The sequence below is a fragment of the Leptonotus elevatus genome, chromosome 8 (genome assembly GCF_054856555.1).
Source record: "Leptonotus elevatus isolate MCC_2025b chromosome 8, RoL_Lele_1.0, whole genome shotgun sequence".
In the NCBI taxonomy this organism is placed as follows: domain Eukaryota; kingdom Metazoa; phylum Chordata; class Actinopteri; order Syngnathiformes; family Syngnathidae; genus Leptonotus; species Leptonotus elevatus.
In genome coordinates this window covers 16908546-16925587 of record NC_141246.1, presented here as the reverse complement: position 1 = coordinate 16925587, position 17042 = coordinate 16908546, and the positions used below count along the sequence as shown (strand labels likewise).

At 38.7% G+C, this 17042-nt stretch overlaps 1 protein-coding gene across 6 annotated transcripts; it reads right to left on the bottom strand.

Annotated features, from left to right (window-relative positions):
- Positions 1 to 1234: 1234 nt before the first annotated feature.
- epn3b (epsin 3b) lies at positions 1235 to 16712 on the bottom strand. 6 transcript variants are annotated; one of them, XM_086083553.1, is made up of 12 exons: positions 16425 to 16712; positions 14248 to 14408; positions 11876 to 12087; positions 11615 to 11773; positions 11358 to 11441; positions 9204 to 9501; positions 8975 to 9096; positions 7432 to 7518; positions 5241 to 5364; positions 4981 to 5118; positions 4778 to 4873; positions 1235 to 4310 (listed from the first exon to the last, which is right to left on the bottom strand). In XM_086083553.1, the coding sequence occupies exons 3-12, from the start codon at positions 11942 to 11944 to the stop codon at positions 3646 to 3648; spliced, it is 1842 nt and encodes a 613-aa protein (XP_085939679.1). In that variant the 5' UTR covers positions 11945 to 12087; positions 14248 to 14408; positions 16425 to 16712; the 3' UTR covers positions 1235 to 3645. The 6 variants fall into 6 exon arrangements, with proteins under 6 accessions (XP_085939679.1, XP_085939682.1, XP_085939678.1 ...); XM_086083556.1 differs by lacking the exon at positions 14248 to 14408 and having other exon boundaries at positions 1235 to 3944; positions 4029 to 4310; positions 11876 to 12007; positions 16425 to 16710; XM_086083552.1 differs by lacking the exon at positions 16425 to 16712 and adding an exon at positions 16040 to 16413.
- Between the last annotated feature and the right edge of the window lie 330 nt (positions 16713 to 17042).

Genomic DNA, 17042 nt, shown 5'->3' with positions numbered 1-17042 from the left:
ACTGCACCTGATTTTTTTTTTAAAAGACAGAACCAGATGTTAGGAAAAAGGAACGTGTTCATGCAACCTCATCAAAGAATGTATGATTTCATATTGAGCACCATCACGGGAATTATTTGGTACGTTGACATAGGTGAATAAATAACATAATAATAAATAAATAACTTTGCAATTTTCAGCACAATTTACCATGAATGTCGTTTAAGACTATGGAACTTCATCTTGAACTCCTCACCATGCAGGCAGTCACAGGGCACATACAGACAACCAATCATTCACACAGATGGACAAATTAAGTGTATTCAATTAACCCAAGAAGCCAAATATGAAACCCATCTACATATGTATCTTTAATTGTAAGACAACTTGTGTCATTTCCAGCTTGATGTAACCTAATTCAGCAGATGACTTCAACTAAAACATAGAGACAGGCATTTACAGTAATAATTGTGGATTTTGCTGCATGTTTTGATCAAATAAAATCCATTACAAGTGAAGCTGAGCTCATCTTTTACCATTAGCAGCACTTGATATCTGTAAACGGGTCAGTTCTGCCATCTAGTGGTCACGTCGTGCATGGCAAATTAAAGGCCACAAGCTGCAGCTCGAGTGTACACTATGATGCTACTGTGCCTCAGCGGAAGTATCAAGATAACAGGAGCAACAACAAAAAAATGCTCCTGTGTAAAACTGTAAGTTATGAACAATATCAATATATCAACACTTACCTATGAAAGAAAAGAACACAAGAACATTGCCATAGAAACATTGTGGTGCTTTCATTTCATTGTTCATGTTTCTGACAACGTGATGCAGATGAACGTTTTGAGTTGCACTTGGATGCTCTGGAACACAACATCAGTGATATTCCTTAGCTCAAGTGTTTTAAACATCAGACACCCTCCTTCAGGTGACCCAGCCAGGGTTGATTAGACCCCAGCTTGTGCCGTCCTGATCATTCGTCCTGATCCAAAGGCATCTGGAGGCTCACTCTGCAGAAGCGAGATGGTTCTAAACTGCTTAGTGGAATTCCCTTCCTTCGGTAGTCAGACCCTTTCCGCCTGCCTCCATTAGTCTGCTAATCCAAGTTCAGAAAGTAAAAACCTTGCCACAGATTGCTTCTACTCAACCGGCAGGTAAGAGCTTGTTTACCTGACCCTACCTCATATTGCTCACCTCAGGTGAGACGACCCACCACATTTAAGCACTTATAAGAAAAAGAAACTGACCAAGGTTAGTTGATTATTTTATTTATTGTTCCTTGGCTGTTTCTATACTCGTGTTGCCTTTATTTAGAGTGCTCCAGTGTTTCTGACTTGACTTAAAATTTTGGCCTTAAGCAAATTAATCACAGTTTGTGGGCTGCATCCAATTTCTAATGTTAAATTATGACCCATTCTGTTAGAATTGGTGAACAATGTTGTGAGCATTAGCATCATTATTGCTGCAACAATAACAGCTTTTTGGAGGGAAAGTTTTGTGAATGTAAACATTGGATGGACGAGGACAGAAGCGCACAGAAACAGATATAATAGATAAAGTGTGACTTTGTTCCAGACATTAAAATGAACAGTTGTACAAACGGTGCTCAGCGTGGCAGCTGTAGGTGATGTGCGCATACTGTATGTGGTTAATACCTGCGCATACTTGGTGAGAATCTGAACGCTATTACAATAATGTACAATATACACCGTCAACGTCACCACACTTCAGTTCATTTTGAATTCATATTTAACAGTGCCCTGGCAATAAATCCGCCCTTCATCAGGATTCTGATTATTCTTTAATTCGCAGTGCTCTTCAACTGGATGAAGTCGATCTACTCATATGAATTTGAGTGACAATACATTAGGAACGCTTTTCATTAAAAAACGTCAGATGGTGACATCCTCATGAGGGTATTTATTGCAGGGCTATATACTTAATATCAAATTTGTAAGTTGTATAAATGTTGTGATGGATGCATTTCTTCAAGAGTTCAGGTTTGTTTACATATAGCAGCTGATGTTTCTTTGGACAGACACAAATACCTCCAGTCCACGTTTGATCCATTACATGTGTGCGCAGACATTAAACAAGATTCAACAATAGTCTGGTTCAGGCTCATGTTATTGTCTAGAACAGGGATAGGTAACCTGCGGGCTGGCCTCTTGATTAATTAGAAAAATAAAATATTTTCAAACACCATACATTCTTCCCCAAAAAATGTAGAGTATGTTTTCCGTGAGAAATGGGGTGGGAATGAGTGGGGAATTGTTTTTTTCAGACAACCCCCCCTTCCCCCAGAAATAACCTAAAATACAAAAAAATATTTAAAATAAAATGAAAAAACATCTATATCTATGCCAAATTACAAGTATGCAGGGGTCTAATGTACATTTAAGTTGTAATATCACCATTCGCCATTAGATGGTAGACGGGTCAGCAACCTTGCCTGTCAAAAGAGACATTTCAGGACTAATAAATAACCCAAAATTTGTCTGGAGCCACAAAAAAATTTAATATTATAATGAAGGAAACAGTGTGTTAGGGTTAGTCAAATGTACTGAGGGCATAATAGGTAATTAGAGCTGCACCATATCAAAAAAATATCCAGCTTCCAATACGTAAATATTCGTTTTTTTCTAACTTTCGTCTTCCATTTTGGTGGATTTTTTTTTTGGGTGCCTTTAAAATAAATAAATATTCTAACTTTTGGCAATTCTAAAGACATTTTATGGTAATTTTGGGGATTTCTTCTTTTGTTTTTGGACATTTTATGGATACTTTTTGAATGTTTTCTTTTCTGGCTTTTTAAAAATTAAATTCTCTGAATTTTTTGGCAACTTCCTGGTTAATTTATGATATTTTTCTGCTTTTCCTCTTTCTCTTTGGACATTTTTAGGTAATGTTTTAAAACTTTTTAATCTATCTTTCATCTCTTTTTCTGACAACTTAAAAATCGATTTTTTGGAATATTTTTTTAATCTAAATTAATTAATTAAAATAGTATTTAATCTAAAAAAAGAAATCATGTAAAAAAAAATTATATACTTTTTTTTTTTTAAAGAAAGCCACAGGAGAGGGACTAAAGAGCCACATGTGGCGCCAGAGCTGCAGCTTACAGACCTTATACTATGAAGTGAGCAGGCCCATTTTTTTTTTTGTATTTGGAATAATATGCAGGACAATCATAGTACCTCAAAAACATAAACATTTTGAGTTGAATTTGGCTTTTGAAATGCACAAAATGAGTGCTTGCACTTAAAGTTGGTTTGCTGTTCAGCAGATTTGTGTCATCCTTGAATGGTAATTTTTTTTTATGCAAAGAGAGCCCTTAGCACTTGAAAAAAATAGAAAAATAAATTACAGTCCGTGGTTATTTTGTTGTTGAGTTAGGATCGTGGATCTTTTATATATGCATTGAGAAATGTAATATGGACAAATTATTATTATAAAAAATATATTGAAAGCACATCTTTTGCATGCACGCACGCACGTATCTTGTCCATATTTAAAATAGCATTTTTGTCATGCATCCGATTAGGAAGTGCGTGGTCCCATGGGGCCCCGCCAGTAGCACTGATGAAAAATTGTGGCCTCCTCCCGCATTTAAGTTGCCCATCCCTGGTCTAGAGTGTGCAAATAGGAAAAGCAAATGAAGTCTCAGAGGAACGGGTTGTGGCCCTGTGTCTGTGCTTGGGATTGATTGCGAGCCACTGGCCGGGGAGAGAGGGGGAGCAGGGGTTGGGGGAGGTTGGCGGGAAGGTCCATAAGTCTGGCGGGAGGCTGGGTATGCGAGGAGGGAAGGGCTGCCCCTCTGTGAAGGAGGGGGAGTGGAAGTGACGGACTGTAGGAGAGCATGTGCGGGGGCAGTGGAGATGTCGAGGATGGACGCATTTGATTGAGGGTAAGGCGAGGCTGGTCACAGTGGAAGGGGTTGGTAGGAGATGGAGCACTCAGACCTGTGGGTGGGGGCAATTCACTGGTTAGAAACCTAAAACTTAGATTTCGTATGTTGTTCTTATTAGTTCCGTCAAAACCGTTACCTAAGAGGAAGGGGTTGTTGTGCGCCTTGCTTGGCGGGGTTGGAGGTATCAGTGCATCCAAATTGACCAATGAGGCCCCCGTAGGTCCAAGGAAGGCTTCAGGGGTCTGACATACACGTGTGGTAGTGCTTAAAGGGGGAGCGAGACGAGACAGGTCAAACATCTCTGGACTGTCCGAGTCCCGTCCGTTTAGCTCCGGTTTGACTAGAGCTTCATTCGTGAATGGATCAGCGCTCGAATCTGTTCCACAGAACATGTCTGCACATCCATGTAGCTCAGAATCTGCAAAGAGGATAGTCGTTGCTGAAGAACTATAGAAGGTCAAATGGTACAGGTGCATCTAAGCTAAATTAGAATGTCATACCCTATTTCAGTTGCTTAATTGAAAAAAAAAAGTGAATTCATATTACTGGTATTTTGATTCACTAAACAGTGTGAAATAGTTTTTTTTAATTTTTTTTTATAAAAAGGTAATTCTCATGATTATAGTTTACAGCTACACTCTAAAAAGAAAATTGTTGAACCAATTTAAGATTACAAATTTAAAAAATCGCTTCAATTGGTAGCACACATTTGAATTAAGTTAAACCAAAGTGAATATATTAAGTTTAATTAATTAATTATGAGTTTATTAAATTGAATATATTCACTTTGGATTAACATCATAAATTAAGTGATTTTTTTTTTTTTGATTGGTCAACAATTAAATTTGTAATCTTAAATTGGTTCAACATTTGCCATTTGTTTACCTGTTGGACTAGCTAGCTGAGGAGAAGACAGTTGAGGAACTTCCTGCTGAAGCCTCTCCTCTTCATGTGTATTGACTGGACATGTCCCATCACTCCCTGCATGAATCATGTTTCATTGATGAAATAATACAACCCGTGTGCTTTCATAATAGAACAAATAAAAGGCTGGTTAAGCAAATCCAGCCAGTGATTCTGGAAGATACCGCGCTCAGAGGCTCTTTCCCACATGTGATCGACTGCAGGGCTGCAGGTAGGCGCCGCCTCCCATAGCTCTGTGTGCGAGTTGGCACATGGGGCCCAAGGATTAGCAGCAGTCGAGGATGACGCTGGGGCTGTGCCAGCTGTGAAGACGGATTAAAAAAAAATATATAGTATTGTATGGAGCACATACAATAAGTGATGTTTGAAACATAATCTCTTTACCCTGTAAGTTTTGTGTATGTGAACATGAACGGACATTCACCTACAGAATCCCAAGGGTCAGAAGTGACGTTACAGGAAGGCCGGGTAGAGTGCCAGGGGTCACCAAGTGGGTGTGGCCTCTCAGAGGAAGCACCAAAGAAGTCGACTAGGTTCAACATGGTAGACTATAAAGGCAACAACCACATATTTTAGGTCGTTTTGTGCAAAATGTCTGATGATTTGTAGGTCACGTGCATGCCTGAATTTTTTTTTTTTAAAGCCACACAAAACACATATGCAACATTCACCATCTTATTATTAACTTTTATCATTAACTAACATTTATTGGTTATTTATTGATTAGGGACAGATATGATAAGTTTTTCATATTTCTGTCCCCATTCATTGCTTTTTCTTTTAAAGAATTAAAAATTTTTTTGAATTGAATTGAATTGCTCAGTATATGGCGGCACATACTCTAAACTAGCCAGAACATCAATAAACGACATGTGAGATTTATCATTTATAAGTCTTCAATACTCAGATCATGCATATACAAAACAAATTCTGAATGATTAATCCAAACTAAAAGTAATCTTTTCTTATAGTTTTTTTTCCTGATAATCCTTACAGTGAAAGCAAGTGGAGGTATCAGTCAGGAGAAAGGTACAAAACAATTTCGAGGTCATAAAATATACAATGGCTCACAGTGAAGATAGTCACGATCATGGAGAAAAATAAGGCACAACACTGACGTTACTCAGAACAGGACATCTCTCCAAAATAGATGCAAAGACGAGACGAAAAGTGGTCAGGGAGGCTGCTAAAAGGCCAACTGCATGCAAGATTGAATGAGCTGCAGGAAATTCTGCCAAGTACTGTGTGTTTAGTAGGGTGGCAAGATGCAAGCTTTAGCTTATCAAGTTTGTTCAAGGTTACTATTAAAACGTAGAAAAGTAAAGCAAATAAAGTATTTGTTCATCCAGACAGTCATTTACATTCTGCATCTGGCTTTAGCCCTTTTATTAACTCGTTCACTGCCATTGACGGTTATAGACGTCAAATATTCATTTGAACTATTTCTATTAGTTAATTTTTTCCCCCACTTTTGTTAACAAGAGTATGAAAACCTAGATTTTTTTATTGTACATTTAGAAAATATATAAAATTTGTGATTAATTGTGAGTTTAATCTTTTCTTTTCTTTTTAAATCACGTCAGGCGATTACATTTTTTAAATTGAAATTAATCGCATGACTTTAATAGTTAACTCACGATTAATCATACATTTTATATCTGTTCTAAATGTACAATATTTTTTTTTCTAGGTTTTCATACTCTTGTTAACAAAAGTGGAAAAAATGTTAAACTGATAGAAAAAGTTAAAATGAATTTTTGACGTCAATAGCCGTCAATGGCAGTGAATGAGTTAAAAGCATCCTTTTGTTGCTGAGCAGCCAAATTGAAACGCATGCATTTGCAGTGAGAAGGCAGCTGAGTATATTAAGGTGACTTTGTTGCTGGGAGCCCCAAAAATCGATTGTTAAATCAGAAAATTGGGATTTCTCTCAAGAAGAGGCTCTGCCGTGGAATGATGTTTGCGGCAGCTACAGACTGACAGACAAACGAGCGACGCATTCCTCACTCGCTTCATTAAGACTTAGAAAGTGATGTGCTAACACATTTTTCCTAACAGGGTGTTTAAAACCATGTAGCAACCGTATCCAAGCTTCAAACTTCTGTGCGGGTGTGTGCTAACACGCTGATTCAACAGTGATTAAAATAGATTCCTAGAATTCTTACTGCCATCAATTATTACAAAGTCAAGTGGAGTTAAAATACAAACAAGATCAAAATATTGGCCATCATTTTACACTTTTACTACTAAGACCTGATCTATACAATATTATTGTAATTACAGTATGTACTTGCATTTGAAAGACAGAAGGATGCACATAAACCAATATGCACATCAGCAGGCGACTACGGGCTTCTGCGCAACCAGATAAGGAGATGGTGTTGAGGGAAATGTCACGAGCTCAAGGTTAGGCAAGACAAACGTGTTATCAGTCAGCGGGACCTCTTTCTCCTCTCCCACCTTTCGCTCTCATTATGCTGATCTATGTCCTTTTGCCTCATATCACTCTCGACCACACAAGTGCACGGTGAGCGCCACACGAGTGAGCAAACTAACGCACACTCGTAACGCATACACCCACACGGAAAAGCATGCACAAATGCTTTCATACTCACCTCCCGTGTCCCTGACTGGCCAGCTCTCCTGCTCTCATCCAGGACCTTCTGCAGGACCGACTCGTCTCCTTGGCGACAGTGCTGCTCCTGCAAAGGTGGCATCATTAAAGACCTCAGTGAGCATGTCATATTCTATGGGAAAGATGCTCGGACTTAACTCGCTAAACTGACAACTGACGGCAATTACCCGTAGTTTTCCTGATATTTCGCTGTTTTAGAACACCATCGTAGGCATGACATGGATTTGTTGTTTTGTGTAAATGTATCTTAATGATGTAGAAAAATGAACCTAATAATAATAATGATAATAATAATAAAAGATTTGGCAAAGTATTTTCTTTTGTCCGATGCTGTTGCCATGGCGACACACTGTTTGCCAAGAATGACACTGATTTTAATGGCTTCAACATTTATGAAAACGTACACTGTAAACCCGAACGTTCAAAATAAGTATAAGTACACAATACTCAAAGTTTTATATATAAAAAATACTTTACTAACTTTTTTTTTTAAAGTTGGTGTAACTTTGTTAGCCTGGCAATAGCCAGATTGATTTGTGCTTCACTCGAGGGAGTTCTCCACAATATCAGTCTGGGACTGCTCCGCGTTGATTTGCTCGGGAAAGGCGGGGCATGCTGTACAACACTTGGAGCTGATTGGATGAAGCAGAATCGTGTGTACATCTACCTAACTTTTGTTTCGACCAATCACGGCAAAGGATGAAAATGTCGTCACCGACATGCGACTATTGTGACTAGCTGATATCACGGTGTTGAGTTTATGTTGTCGGTTTTGCAATTTTGATATGCGGATACAAGAGACAAATTCAGCATTCGTCCACCGTGTCGCCATGTTTGGTTTGTTTCTTCCCACGGCTTCGGCGCTTCTGTGATTGGTCCGAACCACCAGGGGTTCGTATCGGTGGAAATCAATGGGAGCGGTACAAGATGGATTCTCGGGAGTTTGTGAACTCACAAATACCGCGAGAATACGTCTTGCGAGAGCAAGGTTATAACTTTGTATCCCTTTAATTAATTTGCACTATAAATTTTGTTAATTCAATTTAGTTATTTTATATAGTATGTACTAAAAATAAAACTTAATGTGATGTATGTAATATAATATCGTATGTTTTGTGTATATGTTTCATAATTTATTTTACTCGTATTTTAATACCCTCTTGCCCCTAATTTTTAATCATCTTTTTTTTTTTTAATGAATTTATGGCAGTGAATGAGTTAAAAAGGTCACTGTGGTCCATTCAGCGCAGTTCAGCTGAACAACATAATGAGAACAATGCAGGCCTTTTTCCACAGTAACATTGTTCAGTTTTTATTGACATTGCACTAGTGCATCATCATTTAGTTAATTAAATTATAGTATGAAACACCTTCCACTATGATGCACAGACTTCGACAACAACAAAGTATGTTATGTTTTTTTTTTACTTCCTCAAATCGCTAAGAACAAACAATTGGTTGGTTAAGATGACCAAAAAAAAAAAAAGGATTGCAAATCGCTGTTCAATATGCTGTTGTTTTACCTTCTGATTCTCTTCTCTGCTCATGGCTAAAGCCAGCTGGAGCTGAAGCTCCTCTTCGCCGCTGGTTTGCGGTCGAGCCTGTTCCAGGTCCGAGGCACCCCGAGGAGATGAAGACGAGGCTGCTGAGGGACAATGAAGAGGTTGGAATGGTGATATGTATGGATTCGGGGATTCTGACTTAATGTGGTAAAAACCCCAATGCAGTATTAAGACTCGACTGCAGACTCACAGTTAAAAGAGGATGGGGAACCTCTGGAGCGGCTTAACTCTTCCCCGTAGAGTGCAGCCATGCTGGGCTGGCTTGTTCGCCTGCCCGGGTGATAGGATGGCGGTATTCCGCCATACATGGCCCCTCCACCACCAGCTGCTCCCCCAGCCATGCGCTCTTTGGTCTTCAGAGCTTGAGTTCTCTCTTGGCGAAGACGGTCTTCATCCCGGAGGAGACATACCAGTTGGCGTGCTTTTTCTCGGACATTGGCTCCTTGGTCTCTGCCATCACGGTCAACATATTGAAAATCACGAAGCGTCTGAACCAAGAAAAAGACGTTTGTGGATTATTTGTGTAAAATGCTCTACATGATTTAAAAATACAGTATTGTATGTGCATTATTGGTTGTGTTATTAATTGATATATATTTTGGGTCATTTTCATATATTTCGATGAACTTTGTTACTTTTGGTTAGGTTGACATGTTTTCCTTGTGTCCTTGGTGTGATTGTCTGTCTCGTCAAGTTTTGTGTCCACCCTCAGCCACGGTTGTCTTGTCCAGGTGTCTCTCGCTGTCTTGTTAGTATGTGTATTTAGTTCTCTGCTTTCTTGTTGTTGTCATGCCTGCTTGCCCTAACTTCTACCTCTTGAGTTTTCAATTCATCGTTACCCGGTATTTGTTTGCAATTTGAATGCTGTTTTTGGACTTTTTGAGTATCTTGTTTGCCTTTTTTGTTTTGTTCAATAAAATTACTTTTGAACACCTCTGCTTCCTCGCCCCGCTTCCCTGCACTTGGGTCCAACTTCCCGCAAAACCTGACACCGGAATAACACCATCTATTTTGCTGTCGGCTATTATGGTGATTGGTGAATACAAAATGGCTGCCTCATCCTGGCACTTCAGATCACAGTGGCATTATACAGGTGCTCGTCAAAAAATTTGAATAACCTCAAAGATGAATAATTTGCGTAATTCCATTCAAAAAGTGAAACTTTTATAGATTATACAGTCAGGGTCCACTACTTAAGTGATTTCAAGTATTTATTTGTTTATTTTTACATTATTTGGGCTTCCAGCTCATAAAACCCATGAAAACAGGATGTCAAAAAATTAGATTCGATACCGATTAATCCCAATACGAGTCTATAAATTGATTATTGCGATTTTTTTAAACTCATATTTAGAAGATACTAATCAGTAAACTTGTACATGTACACTGTAAGATTTGTATGAAAATATATTTATTTATCTGAAAATTCAGGCTTATAACTGAGCCACTGCATTTAACATGTTGCAGTCTGTTTCATGTTTGAACAGCACTGAAATAAAAATATTAATGTTACATTAACATAACATTCTTCCATGCTTAATGTGTGAATCCTAACCCTAAGTAAGACGTTTTGTTGAATATTCCCATAAAAAATTTAGGTTTAAAAATCGATTCGGCCGCATCTCGAATCGATTCAAGAATTGCGCGCCGTAATATTGCGATACATTGCCGAATTGATTTTTTCGAACACCCCTAAATGGATGGTATTTTCATGTCAATCTTCAGTAGTTGGTTGGGAATCCCTTTGCCTTAATCACTGGTTCCTCTTGATAGTACTGTATTACAAGAGGAAAATGAGGGCCACAATACAGTTATGGGCCCTGTATTTATAATCTATGAAAGTTTGACTTTTTGAATAGAATTATGGAAAATATTCAACTTTTTGAGGATATTTTTATTTTTTGACGAGCACCTGCAGGTAAAGACGGCTTGAGTGGCATTTGTAATAGAACCCCCCCACCCACCAACCTAGTAGTATGTGAGCATATTGCAGGTGGTACATGGAAACATTTTGTAATTTATTTGACACACCAAAATCAGAAGAGCCGCATGTCAACTCAAGTTGCAGGGTTAGGGTATGCACATTTTTTCGGGGTAACTACGTTGCCACAACACCTGGACCAAGCAAAAAATGTTGGGTAATGGTGAGTGCCTTGCCTTGTTTAGCGCTATTGAACTGTCAACCAGCATAGCATTTAGCATTAGCTAAAGTAGCAACATAACCACTGCTCAGCAGATTGACTAGCTATTAAATTTGTTACAAATAGTCCCTTATGAAAATGTATTGTAATATTACATTTTTATCTAACTTTTAGGTATTCATTTTGAAAATGTTGTAACGTACCTGAATAGTGAAGGCATTCTCTCGACACTGTTGAGCCACTCTCTCCGATCCAGTTTTCAGCAGGTAGTCCATTAGAGTCAGGGACTGAAGTTAAAATGCGCACTGCTCAATATCATTACTTTCGCTTTGCTGATATAAAAGCTAAACACAAAATTAGAAGGAAAACTCCTCACGTACTCATTACACTTATATGAACCGCATCCACTAATCAACTTTTACACTTCTACTCCACAACATGCGAGTGAGCCGCCTTTCACCTTGTAGACATGCCTCCAGTTCTTGCCGCTGTCATTGAGGCGCTTCCACACCATGCCCATGACTTCGGCAAAAGCCACCACATTGAAGGTCAAATCAGCGATCTCTGACATGAGCGACGACGACGGCCCCCATGGATCGTTTGAGGTTGCCTCGCGAACCTACAGGCCCCCAGAAGAAGAACAACAATGGCTTGCACTTTCTCCTAACATTGACTTTTGTTGTTCATCCTCCATCACGGACACACGAAGACCACGCAGTACCTTAATCTCCGCTTCAGAATAGTTGTGCACTATGTTCTTCACCTGCCTACGCAGGGCTGAGGTTGTCATGTTGACGGGTGACGGAGGAGTCAGAGTGATAGTAAGTGAAGAGCAGGCCTTCAACAGGTGGAGCTGAAAAGGAGAACATGGACTGAAGAGGAAGCAACTAGGGCAATGAATGCTCCTCTTCTGTCAGGGATTGCTAGACACTCCTGTTAGGGAGAATAAAACCAAATATCAACCAAATAAAAGCCAAGATAGGACTTTTAGCAGTTTTACGTGTCCCACCCTCTGCACTTTTCATGAGACAGCACTGAAGAAATAACTTTGACACGAGAAGTAGTCAGTGTACAGATAATATTAGTGTACATTTATTGTTCCCTCAAAGTACAGCCATGAACTCATTCACTGCCATTGACGGCTATTGACGTCAAAAATTCATTTGAACTATTTCTGTTAGTTTAACATTTTTCCACTTTTGTTAACAAGAGTATGAAAACCTAGAAACATTTTTTATTGTACATTTAGAACAGATATGAAATTTGTAATTCATCGCGCGTTAACTAGTGAAGTCATGCGCTTAATTACGATTAAAAACTTTACTCGCCTGACGCCCCGAATTTTTAATCTTTTCTGTTTGTATTTATTTATTTATTCACTGCCATTGACGGCTATAAACGTCAAAAAATAATTTTAACTATTTCTATTAGTTTAACATTTTTTTCCCACTTTTGTTAACAAGAGTATGAAAGCCTAGAAACAATTTTGTATTGTACATTTAGAACAGATATACAATTTATAATTAATCGTGAGTTAACTATTGAAAACGTGATTAATTGCAATTCAAAATTAGCAGCGTCTGGCAATTAAAATTGTAATTAATTGCATGACTTCATGAGTTAACTCACGATTAATCACAAATTTTATACCTGTTCTAAATGTACAATAAAAAAAAATCTAGGTTTTCATACTCTTGTTAACAAAAGTGGATTTTTTTTTAACTAATAGAAATAGTTCAAATGAATTTTTGACGTCTATAACCGTCAATGGGAGTGAATGAGTTAATAGTTAAACCCCAGACAACAAAAGTCACTACACCCCTAAGGGAAAATGGCCAACGTGTCAATATTTTGTCTGGCCACCATTTTTTTCCAGGACTGCCTTAACCGAGAGAGCTCAGAGCTTCACAGGTTGCCACTAGAATCCTCTTTTCACTCCGCCGGTGGATATTCGAGACCTTATTTTACCGTCTGCCTCTTTAGCAAAAATAGCTCACCAGTGATGGGACACTGACTTGCTAAGAAGAATTAAAAGAAGAAAAATGACAACATTTTTAAAACCTATCTTGGTACACGTTTCTTAACTAATTTGCTCTCTTGCTTTAAATATTGCCATAGTCCCAAAAACTTATTTATGTTTTTATTTTAATTTAATTTTTTTATGCTAGAGCATACAGAAGGCTTTGATGCAGCCTCTGACCTGAAGAGGTCGCTTAAAGCAATGGTAGTAATTACAAAAAACGGCCAGCAGGTGGCAGCAGAGTATAAGAGATCAACCAGTTCTTTTCCCCAGTGTTTTAAACAGGTTTGTGAATAATGATGAAACTTAGCTATATTCTAATGCTAATAGCTGCAAAACTGAAAACAGACAGAAATATACTTTTTTTTCCTGATGAACGAAGAGACTCTAATCTTTCTTTTGGTATTATTTTTATAGCAACAGAACACAATATTCTGTGGGCCTTGCAAAATCAGTCAAAATCCAGTAAAACAGTCAGGAGCGAAGGGGATTACTTCAGTGAAAATGGCTGGGAGTAAATGAGAACATTTACCAAATAGTCTATATTTTGTTTCAAAATGTAACAGATTGTGTTGAATTAAAGAAAAATATGTTTTTATTTACTCTAATATTACAAAAAGGGACACAAATAGCATCATCAATATAGAATTTTATGGGCTACTCACTATCCAAAATATAATCTCTGAAAAACCTGCAAAATATCGAGGTACAACCTGAGGTAAATGTATGAATTATAGACCCAAATAAAAATCTGCAATAAGTGAACCGCAAAGTAGCGAGAGACCACTATACTCATTTTTGTTGCCAGAGTTTTACTATAATGGCTGCATTTTATGTTATTTTGAGGGGAAATTATATTTACGCAAACTGTACACTGACTACTTTTCATTGTGTCAGTGTCATTTCTTCAGTGTTGTCCCATTGCAATTTGAGGGGTCTCGTCACTTTTGTGAGATACTGTAGGTTTAAAATGATCTTTAAATAGTTTTTACACAACATTCTAACTTGGACAAGTTATGCGCATTAAGCAATGGAAACAATGATTGATGGTAGTAACTGAATGAATGGCTCACATTTGGTGCCCACTCAGGAGAAAGTAGGTCAGAAGCACTGGCAATCAGGTGTCTGATGAAGCTTCTTCATAGATTCGCTTATTGAGGTCAATGCACAACAGAATTTTTTTTCTCCTAAAATGCTCCAAGGCGGGCACATGGGACCTGATCATGAGGGGCTCCTGTGAAGAAGATGTGAGTCTATTTAACCTCCTAAACCTAAGTCAGTCCTATTTTTGGAGGACAGTCTTTGTGGTCTCATTGTTTATGCATAAACCAAAACCACATGACTGCCAAAGCACTTGCAAGGGTCAACTTTCTGCAAAATCCTCTTTGGCATCACTGACAGTCATTAACTCATTCACTGCCATTGACGGCTATAGACGTCAAAAATTAATTTGAACTATTTCTATTAGTTAAATTTTTTTTTAACAAGAGTATGAAAACCTATCATTTTTTTTGTACATTTAGAACAGATATAAAATTTGTGATTAATCGCGAGTTAACTATTGAAGTCATGCAATTAATTACAATTAAAAAAAATAAAATAAACGCCTGATGCGATTTAAAAAAAAGAGAGAAAAGATTATTAAAAATTAGGGGCGTCAGGCGATTACAATTTTTAATCATAATTAATCACATGACTTCTAGGTTTTCATATTCTTGTTAACAAAAGTGGAAAAAAATGTTAAACTAAAATAAATAGTTCAAATGAATTTTTGACGTCTATAGCCGTCAATGGCAGTGAATGAGTTAATAGGCAGTGCAGTTAACAGAGTGTAGTCCCTTTGCAACAACTACACTAAAATCTATCTGTCTTGCTTACACTGTTATTTTACGTGCATTGCACGAGATGAGACCATGTAACCCATGACAGTAGTCTTCAGTGCTCACACGGTGACAAGGTAGAGCAGTGTTTGGGTTTGCAGCAGTCGGGATACCAACTGGGTTAGATTAGATGCCTTGCTCAAGGTCACCTTAAATGCCTGTTTAAAAAAACATGTTGGATTGCTTGAACATCAAGAAAAACTGTTATAGAACACATCAGACATTATCAATCAATCCATCTATCCACACTTATCCTGTTCTCCGCATGGAGCTGTAGCCTATCCCAGGTGACGTTGGGCGAAAGGTAAATGACACCCTGGACCGGTCGCCATCACTCACAGGGTACATTAGATGGACAACCGTTAGCTGGGAGTGGGAATTGAACTCACGCTGCTCAAGTGAATTGCTACACTACCAGTAACACAAATATCCACATGCTTGCAATAATTCTTCCAATTTCAGTGTTGAATGTTGGCCATTGCATCATAGAGTGTGTGATGATAATGATGTTTAGCATTTTGCCTTCTCATAAGGTAAGCAAATTGGTATAAATAGTTGTCACTATGATGCAGCAATCCATTTATGCATGACATTTTCAATACTTCTTTTCTTTAGTCTGGTTGCAGGTAACTGATGGGGGTGATGGGGGGTCACAGATAGCACAGTAAGCAAAGAGCAGGCCTAACAGACATAAACAAACAAAAATAAAATTAAAATTAAATTGCCATTTCCCAAGAAGGGTTGAATGAATCCGCTGCATAGGAAACTGGTGACATTCAGTACCTCCAACAAGATGAAGAACCCACTGCCTTTACCCTGAAACCCCACTAATGCCCCAAAGTTTGCTAAAGGATGATCAACACCAAACACAGTTTGTTGCACATGGATCAATAACAACCAAAGTCATCTTATCTTCACGGTATCATCTGTTTTTCTAACTCCTACTTTAACTCATCCTATGACCTTTACGTGTGACCGTACAAACCTTCTTGCCACTGTCCGGTACGTGTTATGGTGTAGTCCAGGAACTGATGTAGTCCGGTCACATGCTTCTTTCGCGTCACCACGTTGGACGGCAGCGGAACCGCGTGCAGAAAGCAGATGCTCGTCTTTTACTGCATGTTTCAGGTGGCGGGGGAGGGCGTCCATAGTACAGTAGTGTCATCATGCGTGAGCATGTTCATGACGCCCGCCCGCCCACCACCTACACGCTTACTGTCACATCACGCACGCCCCCTCGTGCAACGTAGCTTTGTTCCAAATGTTTGTGACCATGCGTAATGTACATATAATGATGTATAGCTAGATTAAAATAGAGTATTCGAAAATGAATGAGCATTCGGATAAATTAAGACTCTCATTCCGGTTACCTTTCCCATTGCTCATCCCCTCGCCGCACTGCCTCTCCCTCTTGCAGGTCCAAGATGATGTCCTCCCTGCCGCGTGACTAAAGTGAACGATGATATCATGCAGACCCAGATGAAGATCCCAACAGGACGGTAGTAGTGAAGTCCCGGTTCTGGTGCGGGGGAAGCCGGGCAGGTATTCAATGGTAAAAATCCGCATAAGATGTGCTGTAGCTCACCCACGGCTTTTCCCCACCTCACTTGCACTGACACACACCAACACGACACACGCGTAGAGTAAGGGGAGTGCGAAGGGGGCGTTTATTTTGTGCAGCGTCAGCGGTGCACCCACAGTCGTGACTGTTGCGTGGATGAATGAGTCAGGATTCACCAGGATCATCGCTGGGAGAACTCCGGGTTTTATTAATACAATGCATGATGCTCTGATTAGACACACGGTCTGAATATACTCTATGTATGTATGTCAACTTTCACAATTTAACAGGAAACTACTGTGATTAAAGAAATGGATGATATATCAAGGATGGTGATGATATCCCACCCATAAAAAAATGCAAATTAGGCTTGAAACTAATAGTGATTAGATTGAATGGATCAAAACATTTATTTATTCAAGCTTTC

What these genes read in the sequence shown, in the direction of transcription:
- epn3b (XM_086083551.1), bottom strand. An exon ending in GCCAGTCAGGGACACGGGAG is followed by an intron (nt 5,365 to 7,431) that starts GTGAGTATGAAA and finishes TTGCCTTTATAG; the next exon opens with TCTACCATGTTGAACCTAGT. An exon ending in GGAAAGAGCCTCTGAGCGCG is followed by an intron (nt 4,874 to 4,980) that starts GTATCTTCCAGA and finishes TGATTCATGCAG; the next exon opens with GGAGTGATGGGACATGTCCA.